At 49.2% G+C, this 17,274-nt stretch overlaps 1 protein-coding gene across 2 annotated transcripts in view; it reads left to right on the top strand.

Annotated features, from left to right (window-relative positions):
* The window catches only part of SPRING1 (SREBF pathway regulator in golgi 1), a 32,761-nt gene extending 17,068 nt beyond the window's left edge, over window positions 1-15,693 (top strand). The window contains exon 5 of one of the 2 annotated variants that reach the window (XM_060612406.3): window positions 15,216-15,693. In XM_060612406.3, coding sequence (XP_060468389.1) covers window positions 15,216-15,221 — 6 coding nt within the window. In that variant the 3' untranslated portion in view covers window positions 15,222-15,693. Of the gene's footprint in view, window positions 1-11,228; window positions 11,360-15,215 lie in introns of those variants that run through there. The other variant, XM_060612404.3, reaches the window with a different exon arrangement.
* The last annotated feature ends 1,581 nt before the right edge of the window (window positions 15,694-17,274 follow it).

Raw genomic sequence — 17,274 nt, 5'->3', positions numbered from 1 at the left:
TGGCTTCAGGTCTGCTATCGCCTCTCGCCAGCTCCACCGCCAGCTCTGCCATGATCATCCCCCCCACCGGTCCCCCCCCTTGAGAGTGTAGATTTCCGTTGTCCAGGTCAAAAGAGAGGAGAGGGGGCCTCAGTAGCCAAATTGGGTCAGTAATTTGAAGGTCATTTTCATTTGGCCCTGGAATATGTTTTGTTTGTTTGTTTGTTTAACTTAAGTTCACTGGTTTGGAAACTCACAACACTGCAGACTACATAATGAAGTCGTTGAAGGACTTGGGACATTGTTCCGCCTCCCCAGCCTTCCAGCCCAGAACCTCTCCCTGCTCTGCACGCTGTGGTTTGTTTTTCCTTGACTGAGGGTTTCTAGAATCAGGGACCTCACCTTAGTTCTGCATGGCCAGAGTTTAGCAAAGCACATGACACATGCTGGGATTTTAGGGAAACCTGAAAGAAGGGACAAAAATACCTTTAGTTAAAAAAAAAAAGTTACGGGGTGCCTGGGTGGCTCAGTCGGTTGAGCATCCGACTTCGGCTCAAGTCATGATCTCACTGCTTGTGGGTTTGAGCCCCGCATTGGGCTCCGTGCTGACAGCTCAGAGCCTGGAGCCCGCTTCGGATTCTGTCTCTCTGCCCCTCCCCCTCTCTCTCTCTCTCTCTCTCTCTCTCTCTCTCTCTCTCCCCCTCTCAAAAATAAATAAACATTAAAAAAAATTCAAAAATTAAAAAAAAGTTTCTAAATGATGAGTGTTTGGGGCAAAAGGTAAGAGGACAATTTAGAGCATTTCCCCCAGTTCTGAATCTTAATTGCGTTGCTTGTTGCTGGAGCGCAAAGATCTGTCCCAACAGGGAAACAAACAGCAGAGTGTGTCAGGTGCCGAGGCAGGCAGGTACGAAGGAGGGGTGAGCTGCCTCCACCAGGCCGGGGCCTCAGGGCAGCCCTGGACCTGGCAACGTGGGACTGGCATCGCATCGCGGCGGGAGCTCGACACCTCTTGGAAAGCGGGGGTTAGGGTTTTTGAGCCTGGACGTCAGCTGTCCATATGCTCCCGAAGGCGGACTGCGGGCCTCCGGGAAGTGCCTCAGTTGGTGTGGCTGCAGAGAACCGTGGGCTTGGGCAGTGCCACCTGCAGGATCCCCAGCGAGGCTTTTCCTGGCGTTGGGATTTGCAGATAAATTGTACACGTGCCGAGATGTTGCTTATTGTGGTGCTGGCGGCTCCCTTGCGGGCGGGAGAGAACTCAGTCTCGTGGTTAGTGACTGCTTGCTGACCGGGGGCTCTGGGTGGTCTCCTCTCCCGAGTCCCAGGCCCTTCACCTGGAAAGTGGGGTCACCCGTGTGAGGTATCCGCGCGAGTGAAGCCTAGTGCTCAGCACAAAGTCCGCCGTCTGCAGCCCAGCAGGGGGACAGTGTCAGGGGGTTACAACGCGGGGGGCCGTGGGCCCCTCAGGTGGAAGGGTGGCGATCACAGAATTCCCGGCATTATCTTTATTACTAGTTTTACAATTTTTTTTTTTTTTCAACTTTTTTTTATTTTTATTTTTGGGACAGAGAGAGACAGAGCATGAACGGGGAAGGGTCAGAGAGAGAGGGAGACACAGAATCGGAAGCAGGCTCCAGGCTCCGAGCCATCAGCCCAGAGCCTGACGTGGGGCTCGAACTCACGGACCGCGAGATCGTGACCTGGCTGAAGTCGGACGCTTAACCGACTGCGCCACCCAGGCGCCCCTACTAGTTTTTTTTTTTTTTATTTTATTTTTTTTTTTTTTAATTTTTTTTTTTTTCAACGTTTTTTATTTATTTTTGGGACAGAGAGAGACAGAGCATGAACGGGGGAGGGGCAGAGAGAGAGGGAGACCCCCTACTAGTTTTAAAGGAACTCATGCTCACGATGAAGAACTTCAGATAACTCAGAAATAGGTAAAGATGAAATTAATAGTCACCGAAAATCCCATGACCCAGAGATCAGCCCCAGTCTTTTTTCTCTTCTCCCATGACTTTTCAGGCAGAAACAGGCGCCCGTTTTCCTCTTGAAGACAGTCCTGTAATGGACATCCTCCTATGTGAACATATAGGCCTGTAATAATTGTAATGACCACATGGTGTCAATTTTGTGGATTACAATAGTGTTATTAACCCCCTGCTGAGGACACTTAGCTTATTAACATTTGTTTTTTGGCTGCTACAAACAATGCATTGATAATAGCACTTTTAAATGCGTGTTTGTATATTCATCTGATAACTATTTTCACCAGTTTTTACTGTGACCTAAAAATTGTGGGAGTGTCTTTTTTTTTTTTTTTTTGCCATGCCCCTGAGACCCTCACGTTATCATTTAACTCTGCTGATGGATGTCAGTGTTCTAATTTGTATTTATTTAATTGCTACTGACATTAACTCTTCCGTGTACTAATTGGCCATTCTTCAAATGTAGTGAACTGTCCCTGACCTTGGCCAACTTTTCTTCCTTAGCATTTAAAAAATTTGTTTTTAATGTTTATTTTTGAGAAAGAGACAGAGTGTGAATGGGAGAGGGGCAGTGAGAGAGGGAGACACAGGATCTGAAGCAGGCTCCAGGCTTGAAGCTGTTAGCACAGAGCTTGATGTGGGGCTCGAACTCACAAACCGCTAGATTGTGACCTGAGCCGAAGTCAGATGCGTAACTGAGCCACCCAGGTGCCCCAACTTTTCTTTCTTTTTCTTAGCATTTTTAAGTGAGGGCTAACTTTTCCAGTTGACCTAGGACAGCAATGGCGGGGGCACTTCTGTCCCCAAAAGGACCTTTGGCAAGGTCTGGAGACATTTTTGTCACAACTGGGGGAGGATGGTGCCTCTCGTGGGTGGAGGCCAGGACGCTGCTAAACATCCTGCCACGCACAGGTGGGCCCCATGACATGGTTTACCTGGCTGCAGATGTCAGCGGGGCGTAGGTGGAGGCCCTACCCTCAGGTCACATTTCCCCCTTAGGTGGAACAGAGAAGCTACCAGGAGCTTAGAGCTGACTTTATTATTTCCCTGCCCTTGCTTTCAGCCGTGCTAAAGCGCCGCTGATTAAATTACCCTGGAATCCCAGGGGACCTGCTACTTCCCTCACTGGTCTCTCCCAGCCCAGTGCTGCCTCCACGAACAGCATTATTACTCTGCCATGATGTCCTTAGCACACTAGTGTGATCCCAGAGCAGACGCTCCGCTGTGGGATGGCCTGCAGGTTCACAAACAGTCCCCTCCCCAACATGACAGCTTTGTTCTCCAGGTCCCCCCCCCCCCCCCAGCAGCTCCTTGTGTGGGGTGACTGGGGGGGTAGAGGGAGTTGGGAGATGCCGCTGCAGATTCCGTTTGCTCTGCTATAAGAAGGTGCCGCACAAGGATAGAACGCTTTTCTTGCCAGTGGATCATGAGGGTCTTTCCTACACGAGTGCTTTCCCGACCGCGTGGCTTGTGGGCACATTGCCTTCGAGGCCCTTCTGCTTGGATTTGTCCCGCATGGTTTGTTATCAGAGTCCCGGAGCAGCCGTGGGTGCTGGTCTCCCTGTTCCTGCGCAGTCACGCATCTGCGAAGTTCCTTGGTCAGTCCGCTTTCACAGGCACCAGGAGGGATCGGGGCTGGCGGTATGCTGAGTGGGGACAACTGTCCCAGGGGCCCTTGTCCGTTATTTTGTGCGTACGGCTTGATTCCTATCCAGCGATAGAGCTCAGCTGCTGGACTTTCTAAAAATGAAAGGCCAGCCTTTAATATTATAATAAAGAAACAAACGTTTTTGAGACGGAGAAAAGTTCCTTCGGCTTTGGACTTTTCTAATTTGTTGACTTTGTTTTTTTGTTTTTTAATATTTATTTTTGGGAGAGCGCAGGTCGGGGAAGGGTGGAGAGAGGAGGACAGAGGATCCGAAGCAGGCGGTACGTTGACAGGCTGACAGCAGCAAGCCCGATGTGGGGCTTGAACTCACGAACCCCTCAGGATCATGACCTGAGCCGAAGTCAGATGCTCAACCGACTGAGCCACCCAGGTGCCCCAGTTTGTTGACTTTTTACGCAAGGTGGAGCAGGCAAGCTCTGGTCAGCTTGCCGTCCGGGTTGTCACGACATCAAAAGTTGTGTTGGCTGAGTGAGAAACGGTTGCGTTGGCTCTCAGTGAAATTTGGGGGTTCAGACTATGTCGGCCACACCCCACTGTTACTAAGGGCGCTGGTGTGTGTAAGCAGAACACCAGCGGTATGAGGTGTGTGGGTGGCTGCCTCATTTTATTGACAAGCGTGCAGGCATTAAAGACTGGGAGTAAAGTAATGTTTTCTGGCGTTGCTTTCCTCATTGGTGAAATGAGGGTGATGGCTAAGGTATCTCGCAGATGGGAAATTCTGTTTGGGACCAGCCAGAGATGCCGCCGTGTGTGAAAGCAAGACCGGAACTCGTGCCTCCCAGCCTCTGGATCCTGGGCTCTGATCCTCACAGGGCAAGCAGACCAGCCATCGGAGACCCGTTTTCCTGAAAGCAGGGCTTCCCCCTTCTCTCGCGAAGATTTCAACCGGGGCTCACCGCTTTCTGCCTCTTCCTCCTCGAATGTTAAATAGACACTGTATTCTTCTCTGCTGGGACCGGCTTCTCATGGATTGCTGCTCTGCACCTGTGAAAACAGCTGTTGTGTTTTCCATCATAAGAAACAGCTGCCTTTTGGCAGGGAATCACAGAGCTGTATACGCGGCTGTGCCTGAGTATGGTGCTAAGTTATTCAGGTGTGCTTAACCTGAGTTACCCAGAGCATCTTGGAATTCCGAAGAAGGGCTTGTGTAGTCGTTCCTCGGTAAAAGGTCTTCCTTTCATTTCTTTTTGTGATTACAAAGTAGAAACCTTACAGTATAGGAAACTACACTGAAATTAAATTGTGCCAAACTAGACTCCTAGGCCCTAAAGATAACCATGTCCTTTTCGATGTAAGTTTTGCCTGTATTTTGTACATAAACATGTTATTTTATGTTAGTATGCCAATCAAGTAGAATCCTGTAGATAATATTTAAAAATAAACAGTCCCTGTTAGATTGATGTAACGCAATTATAGCTAATTGTAGAGTAGGAAAGTGCAGGTTTTTGCTTCTATGATCCGGCCTCTGAAATAAAGCCAGGTTAGAGGCCTCGAAAGCCCTTTCAGAGTTGCACACGAGGATGGCTGTTTCCATGCGGTGGCTTTTTGTTGTGCGCAAGTAAGTGGTAGGCGCTTCGGCTTGTGCAGAGCGGACCCGCACGAAGCCTGCCGGGGACGGAGCCTGGCCCAGGCTTCCCCTTGCGAGCTGAGAGAAGGACGGGGACGAGCCCGCCAGATCTCCTCATACGCAGGCCATTCAGATGCAGAAAGGAAGGGGAAGCTATGTGAAAAGTTTGGGTAAAGATGTGTGGATCGTCTTACTGGACATCTGGTGTGGAGGAAGGATGATCTGAGCTCAGGGCAGCCCAAGTGTCCCCCGAAGCTCCAGCTCTGCTTTGACAAGTGTCTGGCAGTGTGATGGTTTCTGAGGGCACGAGGGACCTCTGCTTTTAAAGATACTCCCATGTGCTCCATGGAGCCTCCCGGCAGGCACTGTTTGAGGCTGGGATCCGCCGTGCTCGCTCTCCTCGTGTGCTGGACTCCATTTCTCCTGGGAGGTCTGCACCAGGCAGAATTCGGGGATGCCCTCGGAGCTCAGTCCCTGACACGTGTGCCTGTCCTTGCTTTGCCTGTGGCCTGCTAAGTGCCAACTTGGAAGCCCGAGATAAATAGTCTTGCAGCAGCTCAGCAGTCGGCTGGGCTCATTTATTCGACACAAATAAGCTCATTGACCTGATTTAGTGCAGGGAGGAACTGTGGAGTTAAGTCAGATGAGATCTCAAAGCCCTGTCTCTCGTCTGCAGCCTTCGCAGACCCCCAAGGACAGCCGCCTGGTTAAACGATGCTCGTGGGCGCCATTTCAAGGGCAGAGGGGGAGAGAGGATGGAGAGGTGGAAGGAAGAGGGATGGAGAGGAGAGAACGAGGTGCTGGTGGCACAGACACCAACAATTGCTCTCTGTGCCACTTGGTGGCACCAATTCCATAGGTTTTCTGTCCCAGCACACCGCTAGTCAAGCGACCGAGGGCCTGGAGCCCGCGTGATCTCCCTCTCCTTAAAACAATGAAGCGGTTTCTGTCGACGGGGAGCCCGCTGCCGCTGAGGACACATCGGGGCTGTTGATTTTGTGCACGGACACCCGGGAGAGCAGCCTTTGATCTGCCTCTGGTGCCCATGCTACCCACTTTCTTTTTCCTCCCCGTTCACCGAGAGGAGAAGGAGAGAGGTCTCTTAACCGTCCTTACCCAGGAGAGGACAGCGCCTTGGAAGCGCTCCCAGTGTCCCGTTCTGCATCCGTCTTCTGAGGCAGGTGCTCTTTCTCCCCGTTCTGTAGAGGAAGTCTTGGATGCACAGGTGAGCTTCCTCGGGCCACGCCGTGGGACGCTGCAGCCACATGCACGCTTGAGATCTCCAAAAGGTGCGCGCAGGCTGAGTGGGCAGCACACGGCCTTGGCAGACGGTGATAACAGCAACCCTCTTCTAATCATTTCTGGTGCTAGAGGCCTATTTAATCCTGACAACCACTCCTATGAGGGAGGGAGGTCGGTCTTTTCATTCCCGTTTTAAGGAAACGAGCCCGAAGATTCAATACGTTGCATAGGGACACACTGTCTTGTTTTAAACGACCAAGACTGAACCCAGACCTTTCTTGTTTTAGCCCCTGTGATGGAGTAAACGCCGCACGGGGCTCTGAGCACGAAAGGCAGGGGGCAGGTGCCGGGGGAGGACCGGTCGGCATTCGCTCTCACATTTGCACTTTGGCCCCAGGATTGGATCATCCTTGATTTAAGCAAAATGTTTCACCTTTTCGCTGCTGGTCCCTGCCGGAAAGGGCTTTTGAAGACTGTACTAGAAGGGGAACTTAACCCTTTCCGTACTAGTGAGAGGGCTGTGTCTTACTCTCCACCAGGCAGAGTCCTTGTAATGGGCTGCATTGTGTCTTCCCACCAAATTCATATGCCTAAGTCCGAAGCCCTTGTACCTGGGAGGAGATGAGGCCTTCAAAGAGGTGACTGAAAATGAGGCCGTTAGGGTGGGTTGTAATCTGACAGCACTGGTGTCCTTACAAGAAGAGAGAGACACCAGTGGTGCAAGCAGGTGGCTGTCTGCGAGCCAAGGCGAAGGACCACAGGAGAAGCCAAGCCTGCCGACAGCAGCCTGAGCCAAAGGACAGCACGGGCAGGGGAAGACACGGCTGCACCGCTGGAGTCGTTCTGGCTCCGCGTGTCTCCTCCCTTCTGGGCCCGTTGGCCCATCTGTGAGTGGGGCCCACGGTCATGCACAAGGAGCCTTCTGGCCCCAGCCCTCTAGGATTGTAGGCGCTGGTTGCCAGGACCTGCAGAGGTTGGTTGAAACCAGCAGTGTCTAACCAGAAGGGGATTTTACGCCCTAGGAGACATTGCCAGTGTCTGCGGACGTTTTCGATGGTCACCAGTGTGTATGTGGAGTCACAACTGGCATCTCCTAGAGGCCGGGAAGGCTGTTCGACGTCCTACGGCGCACAGGACAGCCCCCCTCCACAGACGGTGAGCCGGCCCCCGGAGCCTCTGGTGCCGAGGGGAGAAGGCCTGGGTTAAACCTGCCACCCCTTGAATGGGACTGGCACCACACTACCAGCCCCAGCCATTCATTCTGCAGGTATTTAACGACGCCTGCCGTGTGCCTAGCTCTGGGCTGGATGCTGGGGAGCACACAGGAGTGGAAGATGACCTTCTGAAATGTAAAATTGAGTGGATCCCGAGCCTCTGGTTTGGGGAATGTGGTACCTGAGCATCCTTAGGTATTGATTTACCCTTAAGATAAAGTGTCACTTGCGTTTTTACGCTCGAACGGCACAGGCACCACATGTTTATTCCTACTTCATTCACAGACCTACACCTGTACAGCTTGATTATTTTCTAAAAGGATTTGAGAAAATACATGTTTATATATAATACTGATTAGTAAAATAGAAATAAAATTAGAACAACTTTTTTTTTTTTTTTTTAGTGTTTATTTTTGAGAGACAGAGACAGCATGAGTGGGAGAGGGCAGAGAGAGAGAGAGGGAGACCCAGAATATGAAGCAGGCTCCAGGCTCCGAGCTGTCAGCCCAGAACCCAACGTGGGGCTCGAACTCACAGACCGCGCGACCACGACCCAAGCCGAAGTCGGACGCCCAACCGACTGAGCCACCCAGGCGCCCCTAGAACAACTTTAAAATAGAATGCAGACATGCAGTTGAACAATACAGGTGACGCAATTGAGTTTCCTGGCAGCAAGGGCAAAAAGAGAAATAATCCCTCATGTTAATGCAAAGTATTAATGACATAAACACAAAGCATTTCCTCAATGCAAAGTCTAAAATGAAATTTTTGTACAGGCTTTTGACAGAGGATACTGACTGATACTTAGATCTATACTATGTGTAGTGAGCATACCAAAACCAGGCATGTTTGGATGTTGGACAGAACGATGAATTAGAAATGGTCTCTGCTTCCAGAAAATATGGTGTGTTGTGAGAGATAGGCAGTTATGTCACTATCTGCCATATGGGATCATAAATGTGAGGATAGAGGAAGTATTGCTGTGTGGGTGAGGCTGAGAGGGCAGACTTAGAGAGTAAAATGACACGTTTAGACATACGTACTTTTTTTTCCTAATATTTGTAATTTTTTCTAATTACAAAATAATACACTGCATTATAGAAAATTAGGGCGGTATGAAAAAGATTAAAAGCTCTCATGATTCTTTTATCTGTAGATAACCACTCTGCGTATGTGTCTTTTCATATACACACACTTATATATTAATATATTTCACAAAAAAGAAAATTTGGATCCTGTTTTATCATTTTGTAACCAAATGAAGGCCCTCGAATGGGGCTTTGAAGTAGGAGTTGGGAGATCACCAAGCACAGGAAGTGGTGTGCGTGCCGGGCTGGCTGTGGAGTAGATAGCCAGGATCATGAAGACGGGTGGGGCCCCACGTTTCATTTCACAACTCCTGGGGGGGGGGCACCATTCCCATGGTAACAAAGAGAATGTTGCCCCCCACCCCCACCCCTGGGTTGTACAACCCAGCAGCCCTGTAACTATTTTTGTTTTTTCCACTTATCAAGGTAATGGAAGTGGTTTTCTATGTTAGTCTACCATGTCATTATTTTTTTTGTAACAATGTTATCAGGATATACTCACTTACCATACAATCCACCCCTTTAAAGTGTATATACAGTTCAGTGATTTTATTATATTTGCAGTTATGCACCCATCACAGTTCATTTTAGACACTTTTTTGACCCCCCCCCCAAAAGAAACCCCATGCCTATTAGTAGTCACTCCCCATTCTTTCTCCCCCCAGTGTCTGGCAACAATTCATCTAGTTTCTGCCTCTATGGATTGACCCATTCTAGAGGTTCCATATAAATAGAATCATGCAATATGTGGTCTTTTGTAACTAGCTTCTCTCACTCAGCATGTTTTCAGTTTACCCGTGTTGTAGCATGCATCAACTTCTTTACTATCGCTAGATAATATTCTTTTGTGTAGAAAACAAATGCACATTTGTTTGTGCACTCTTCAGTTGATGGACATGTGGGTGGTCTCCACTTTTTGGCCCTCAGGAGTAACGCTGCTATGAACATTCATGTGTAAGCTTTGTGTAGCCATACGTCTTCAGTTCCCTTGGGTGTATCCCAAGGACTGGAATTTCCAGTTCATTTGGGAGCTCTGCGTTTCACCTTTTGAGAAACTACCAGATTGTTTTCCAAGACAGTTGTACCATTTTGCGTTCCCAGTGTACGAGGATTTCCGTGTCTCCACATCCTCTCCAGCATTCGGTATTGTCCATCTTACTGATTATGGCCATCCTGTGTTTATAACGTGGAATCCCGCTGTGGTTTTGGCTTGCATATCCCTGGTGGCCAATGATGTTGTACATTTGTATGTCCTCTTTGGAGAGAGGCCTGTCCTCATCCTCCCATTTGTAAGTTGGGTTGTGTTTTTAGTGTTGAGTTGATGGAGTTCTTTACATACAGTTTTGATGTCAGTCCCTTATCAGATACACGATTTGCAAATATTTTTCTCATTCTGTGGCTTGTCATTTCACTTTCTTGATGGTGTTCTTGGAAGCATAAAGGTTTGGTTTTGATGAAGTTCAATTTAACTTTTGTTACTTTGTTTGTTACTTTGTTAGTTTGTTACTTTTGTACGTTGTTTTTGGTGTCCTGTCTAATACCATTTGCTTTTAAATGTGTGATCATACTCCTTGGAATGGATGTAGCATAAGGGAATCATTATTTGATTCTAACTTGCATTAAGGCATTTGTTTTAAATGATTCCCCCTCCCCCACTGGTGGATAGCTGCAGTTAGACCATAGTCATTTTGTCCCATCTTATAACCTTTCTAAAAAAAAAAAATTTTTTTTTAACGTTTATTTATTTTTGAGAGAGAGACAGAGCATGAGCATGGTAGGGGCAGAGAGAGAGAGGGACACACAGGATCTGAAGCAGGCTCCAGGCTCTGAGCTGTCAGCACAGAGCCATACGAGGGGCTTGAACTCACGAACTGTGAGATCATGGCCTCAGCCAAAGTCGGCACTTAACCACCTGAGCCACTCAGGTGCCCCTCCTGTAGCCTTTATAAACACTTCATTGTTCCACATGCTTTTTCTCCCCCACCAATGTGTTCGGCTGTGCTCAGACCTCTGCATAGTGGCTGGGGAGGTGCTCAAATCTCCAGGCAGCATACCTAAGCGTGTCCTCTGCCCTGTCATTTCATGGCCAAAAGTCACAACTAAAACAACCTTGCAGGACATGTCGCCATCTGCTGGCAGAGGTGGGAAAGTGCGGTGCCAGGAACAGGAAGATGGCACTTAGAGCACATTGTCAAGGACTACCGGCCAACTCTTTCCATTGGGGCCTACTCCTGTTGCTTTGAAGCTCTTCCCACCTTTGGGGGTAGTGTTTAAATATGAAACCCTTTATTAAACAAAATCTGTTTTCTACAAGGCAAGGAAGCCTGGGTGGTTCTTGCTCCATGGGCGCTACCTGGGGCATGAAAAACGTCATTAACTAGGAAGTACTGTACCACAGGTGAGGGAAGGGAGATGAGTAGGAGGCATTTGTTGTGCCCGACGGGTAACGTTATCATTGTGTTTGTTGGGTCTCCAGTGCTCCAGAATCCATCCAGATGTGTCATTATACCTGTTACTTGCTGCCAGCTCTTCCGGGGTAGACTGTGCCCACTTTGCTGATGAGAACAATGAGCCCCTGTGAAGACAAAGAACTGACCTTTGAGGGCTGTGTGCTGACAGCTCAGAGCCTGGAGCCTGCTTCAGATTCTGTGTCTCCCTGTTTCTCTGTCTGTCTGTCTCTGTCTCTCAAAGAATAAAAATAAACGTTAAAAAAAATTAAAAAAAAAAAAAAAGAACTGACCTTTGTATGTTTTCTAGAACAGCATGGGCAACAACCTGATTTTTTTTTTTAATGAATGATAGAACAGCCAGGATGTGAAATCATCAGTACCTAGTATAATGTCTTATACTCTATTTTAATAAGTATTTATTGAATGAATGAAAAAAAAAAAAAAAAACTTCTGCATCCCAACTCGTGACCCACCTTCTTTTCACCACACCTAGCTGCTGCTTCTGTCCTAAATGCTGCAGTTATTTCAATAAGTATTTATGATGTTGTTCAATGAGAGAATACGTGTTTTTTGTTTATTTATTTATTTTGAGAGAGAGAGCAGCAGGGGAGGGGCAGAGAGAGGGAGAGAGAGAGAATCTCAGGCAGGCTCTGCTGTCAGCATGGAGCCCAACGTGGGTCTCAAACTCACCATGAGATCGTGAGCTGAGCTGAAACCCGAGAGTCGGGTGCTTCACCAATCGAGCCACCCAGGTGCCCCAAGAGCACGTGTTTCTAATTTATTTCACCCTTCAATAAAAGGAGTATAAAAATGTGACTTGTCAAAAAATGTGCAGAAAAGTTTGTACACGAATATTCACATCAACACCACTCCCAACAGCCAGGAAGTGGAAGCCGCCCGAGTGCCCGTCAGTAGATAAATGGATAAACAAAATGTGGTACATCCTAAACGGAATACTAGTCAGCCCCCAAAAGGAACAAAGCACTGACATCTGCTACAATGTGGATGAACCTGGAAAAATATGGATGATGCTAAGGGAAAGTAGCCAGCCACAAAAAGGCCACGTGTTGTACACCTCCATTTATATGAGATGTCCAGAGTAAGCAAACCTGTAGAGATCAAAGGCAGATTCTTCATGGTTGCCAGGGGCTGAGGGGAAGGGGAAAGATGAGGAGGGACTGCTAAGGGGTAGGGGGTTTCTTTTGGGGTGATGACGATACTCTCAAGTGGATTTTGGGGATGTTGGCACAACTCGGAACACACTAAGAATACCACTTGAGGGGCGCCTAGGTGCCTCCGTCGGTTAAGTGTCCGACTTCAGCTCAGATCATGATCTCACAGTTTGTGCGTTCGAGCCCCATGTTGGGATCTACACTGGCAACGTGGAGCCTTCTTTGGGTCCTTGGTCTCCTCCTTTCTGCTCCTACCCCTACTTGTACTCTCTCTCTCTCTCTCTCTCTCTCTCTCTCTCTCAAAAATAAAAGAAACTAAACTTAAAAAAAAAAAAGAATACCATTTGAAATCGGGTTGCATTTTATAACATATTAATTATATCTCAATAAAACTTTTTAAAATATGCACAATAAAGATTAGCAAAGGGCTGGTGTGTGAGGAGGTTAGGGGATTGTACTTGGGATCCTCACAGAGGAAGTAAAATCCAGTCTGGAGAGCTGGGCTCACCAGGTGGACCCGGGCTTAAACCCCAGTTCTGCCCCTGTCTAGTAGCATCATTTTACATGAATATTTAGTCACTCTGAAGCTTGATTTCCTTCCCTGCAAAAGAGACATAATGCTTTCCGTATAGGTTTTTTTTTTTGGGGGGGGGTGGATTATATCGACCATGTATGTAAACTTTCTTGCACACGCTATGTTCAGCAAATAATCTTTTCCATCTCCCAGCCCTGAGCTGTTATGATTCTGTGGCTTTCAGGCTAGTGAAAGGGCTTTCGACGCAGTCCTTTTGCCTTCAGAAGCTTCTAGCGGGCAGTGTGGCCGAGTAGACTCAGAATGTGAAATGAGGGTTTTGGACTGAGCTAAAGGCTTGGAGTCTGTGGTTTCCTCACTTCGGTGCCCTTTCTACCTTAGATGTCCGCTAGAGTCTGCTTCATTCTACCTTGCAAGTTCCTGATCCTAAAGAAATGTCAATTTATGGGTTTGTGGGCCACGTGCATCGTCTTCTACCTTATTCCGAAATGATGGTGCAGGGGCACTTGTGTTTGCTGCTGGCTGCCCCTGGCTTCACCGTCACCGGCTCATTCCTCAAGGGACCGATTTGCAGAGTGGCCTTAGAACAAGGGCAGTGTTGGGGCGCATGGGTGGCGCAGTCGGTTAAGCGTCCGACTTCAGCCAGGTCACGATCTCGCGGTCCGTGAGTTCGAGCCCCGCGTCAGGCTCTGGGCTGATGGCTCGGAGCCTGGAGCCTGTTTCCGATTCTGTGTCTCCCTCTCTCTCTGCCCCTCCCCCGTTCATGCTCTGTCTCTCTCTGTCCCAAAAAATAAATAAAAAAGTTGAAAAAAAAAATTAAAAAAAAAAAAAAAGAACAAGGGCAGTGCTGGGAGTGCGGCGAGCATCAGAGCTTTTCCCGCATGCCCTGTTAAAACAACTCTGTCCTGATGAATAAGGACCCTTCAAGCTACTCCACATAGACAATATGTTGGATAAAGGCAAATGTGCCAGAGAGGCCGGAGGGGGGGAATGTCAGGGGGCTTCTAGAAGCATCTCTGCCATCCCCAGACCAACAAGTCACAGTGGTCCTGCCCTCAGACACCTCAGGACCCAGATGAAATTGACCCTGCTGGTGACTGCTGTGCTCCCCCTGTGCTAGGCCTCTGGGTGAGCTGGAGAGCCCCGCACACGTGCTCCTCCTCAAACACCTGCATTTGAGAGAGGCCTCCCCCAGGGGGGTGCCCAGCAGAGGGGAATGAATTCGGAGCATGGAATTTTCACACTGGGTCGCAGGGACTGGGGAGAGAGAAATGTTTGGGATAAATTGCAGGGGGAGACTCATCCTGCCGTTCTTAGGAAAATGAAATAAAGAGGGAGAAGGACTCTGTTGGGTTTTGACATTTCCAAATTCTCACTTTTACATTGAGAAGTAAATTCAGGTTCCCTTTTTAAAAGAGAACTTTGCTAGGGACGCCTGGGTGGCTCTGGCAGTTAAGCATCCGGCTCTTGATTTCGGCTCAGGTCATGATCTCACCGGCTCGAGCCCCATGTCAGGCTCCGTGTGCCGACATGGCAGAGCCTGCTTGAGATTCTCTCTCTCCCCGTCTCTGCTCCTGCCCCTCTCATGCTTTCTCTTTCTCTCTCAAAATAAGCAAATAAACCTAACAATTTTTCTACTGTCAAACTTACTCAAAGGCCTTCATCTGGGGGCTGATGCTCATAACTGTAACGAGGTTATGGGAGGAGTGGAATCCAGCCCCAGCCCCAGCGTGGTCTCTTCTTCCACACGGCCCCTCAAACCATGATGCAGTAGTGTTAGGCCTGAAGTGGCTTAAAATGAAGGTAGTCTGCTTTTTCTCGGGCTCTCAGCCACCTTTTACTGACAACATGTGCACGGCACTGCTGAACCCTGCCCCTGAGTCTACTGTGGAAGTGTGCGCAAGGTTTTCTTCCCTATGTGGGTTTGCTCGTTCTCGTGTTTTGGCCGAGAGTGCTGAGTTGAGGACTTCAACGGAAGTCCCACTGATGGTGTAGACACTTGGGGACGGACAGAGGCACCATCATGGTGGATGATCGTGGTTTGGCTGATGCGAAGAGATGGCTTCTTCCATAAAGGACTGGAGAGTAAATATTTCCAGCTTTGGAGGTTGTATGATCTCCGTTGCAACTGCTTAAACTCTGTTGTTGCAATAGACAGTATATACACCAGTGTGCATGGCTGCGTCGCAATAAAGCTTTATTTAAAGACACAGGTAGAGGGCCGGATTCAGCCTGCGGGCCTTAGGTTGCTGACCTCTGGCTCACCGAACCACCCTCATTGCTCCACCTCCTTTCTGAGTGTTGTCTCTTATTTTAGAGATGAAGTGCTAGAAAAGCTGGAATGTTTTCCTCCGTGCTCCCGGAAATGTTGCTAAATACCATGAAAGGCCACCTTCAGAGAGAAGGACCTCAACCGAGTGGAAGCAACAGGAATTTGGAGTTTTAAACCTACAGCAGATGCTGAGAAATGAAGATTCTGCTGTCTTCCCATTGTCCCTCAACGGAAGGCTGGGCGTTTTAATTAGCTAATGTTGGCAAATTGCTTTGAAGAAAATTGTAAAATGTTTCGTGCTACAAGGTGCCAAGAATCCTAATTAGCTTTCCTTAAAGATACCACCTGGAAGTGTGATATTTTGTTGCTTGAGGTCCAAGCCAGCAAGAATAACCTGCAGATCAAAAACTGGTTTTTCGGCGAACATAACTGAGTATAAATGGATCTCTGCATCGATGTCACATTTTCTTCCTTCTGCCTAATCTGGTTCCTAGCAGCTGGGATATTAAACCCCGTAAATGGAGGTTTTGAGGTTTTTTTTTTTTTTTTTTTTTTTTTTTTTTTCCTTTTTTCCCTAAGAGAGCTCAGCGGCGACGGGGACATGAAACAAATTAACCCATCCATGTGTTGCAGCCGACGTTGCCTTTTGGATTTTTTGGCTTGTGCCCCAGAGGCCCTGCCCTGGTGCGTCAAGGTTACAGAGAGGAGGCGGCTGGCAGTCACTCAGTCACAGAGCAGGGCTGGCTCTCAGGTACCCCAGTCCAGGAGAGACGTGTGCATGCTCTTAACAGCTGGGTAATGAATGTGCTCTCCAACATTCCTGTTTCATGCGGTGGCAGCGGCCACAGCAGCAGCACCCGACCTGTGTCACCGTCAGAAGCAAGTGAGATGTAGTTAATATGGACCTTAGCCACCGACGTGCATGGATTTGGAAGCTCCAGGCTCTGATGAAGTCCTTGCCAAACTGGGGGGGGCCGCCCGTGCAAGAGGAGGCAGCCGGGGGTGGGGGTGGGCTTAGGGCAGGGGTCCCCAGCCTCTGCACTGTTGACTTTTGGGATCAGATGGTTCTGTGTACGTGTGTTGTGGGGGGAGAGGGCCGTCCGGTGCCTTGTAGGATGCTGACCAGCATTCCTGGCCTCTACCCACTAGATGCTGGTAGCAGCCGTCATTCCCCATGGTGATGACCAAAAACTGTCTCCAGACACGGCCTAATGTCCCCTGAGGGGATAATTGCCCCTCATCGAGAAGCCCTGGGTTAAGGGGAGGGCTAGGAGTCCTGTTTTTCAGGGAGACGCTTGGAGCAGGGCCCTAATGGAAAGTGGCTCCACAAGCTACTCCTGCCTCTTCCCTGTGTCTCACACCCTCATGTCAACCATCAGCAGATCCCAAAGGCAGCCCTACCTTGACCGCATGTTGTGAACTGACCACTTCTTGCCGTCCAGCCCCTCCTACTCTCGTTCAAGCCCCTGCGTCTTGAATAGACACGCTTGTGTGACTAGCCTCCCTCTGGTGCCCTGCTCCCCTTTGCGCCCCACAGACTGTTCTCCACCCAGCGGCCAGAGGGAGTCATCGGAAGTGTCAGTGGGAGATCTCATGGTCCTGCTGGGAACCCCCCGGCACCGTGGCACTTAGGTGGAACTCCTGCTTGACCTTAGGTGTGCGCTGAGTGCCTGCCTCGCCTCTGCACCTGTCCCCTCTGCCCACAGACGTCCTTCGCCGTCCCAGCTCTCTGCTCAGATGCCCCTCTCTAGAGGCCTTCCCCGACCCCACCTTGAAGAGCACACCTGTCCTCTCTGGGTCAGGGGTCCTCAGCCTCGGCACTAGTGACACTTGGGGCGGGACGACTGTGGTGGGGGCTGTCCTGGGCGTTGGGGGATGTGCAGCAGCATCCCCCCCGCCCCCGCCCCAGATCACAGCGGCACAGACCCCACCCACCCAACTGCGACAATGAAAAAGGTCTCCAGACATTGCCAGTGTCCTCTGAGGGGCAACATCGTCCTGGTTGAGAACCACTGCTCTCCTCCTCCCGCTTTATTTTTCTTCACCACACTCTCTGGTAAGACATCCAGTCTATTTGTCTTCTTCACTGGAAGGCAAGCTTTAT

This window comes from Panthera onca, chromosome D3 (assembly GCF_046562875.1).
Source record: "Panthera onca isolate mPanOnc1 chromosome D3, mPanOnc1 haplotype 2, whole genome shotgun sequence".
In the NCBI taxonomy this organism is placed as follows: domain Eukaryota; kingdom Metazoa; phylum Chordata; class Mammalia; order Carnivora; family Felidae; genus Panthera; species Panthera onca.
Note: the sequence above shows the minus strand (reverse complement) of the source record. Positions and strands in the feature narration are given on the sequence as shown.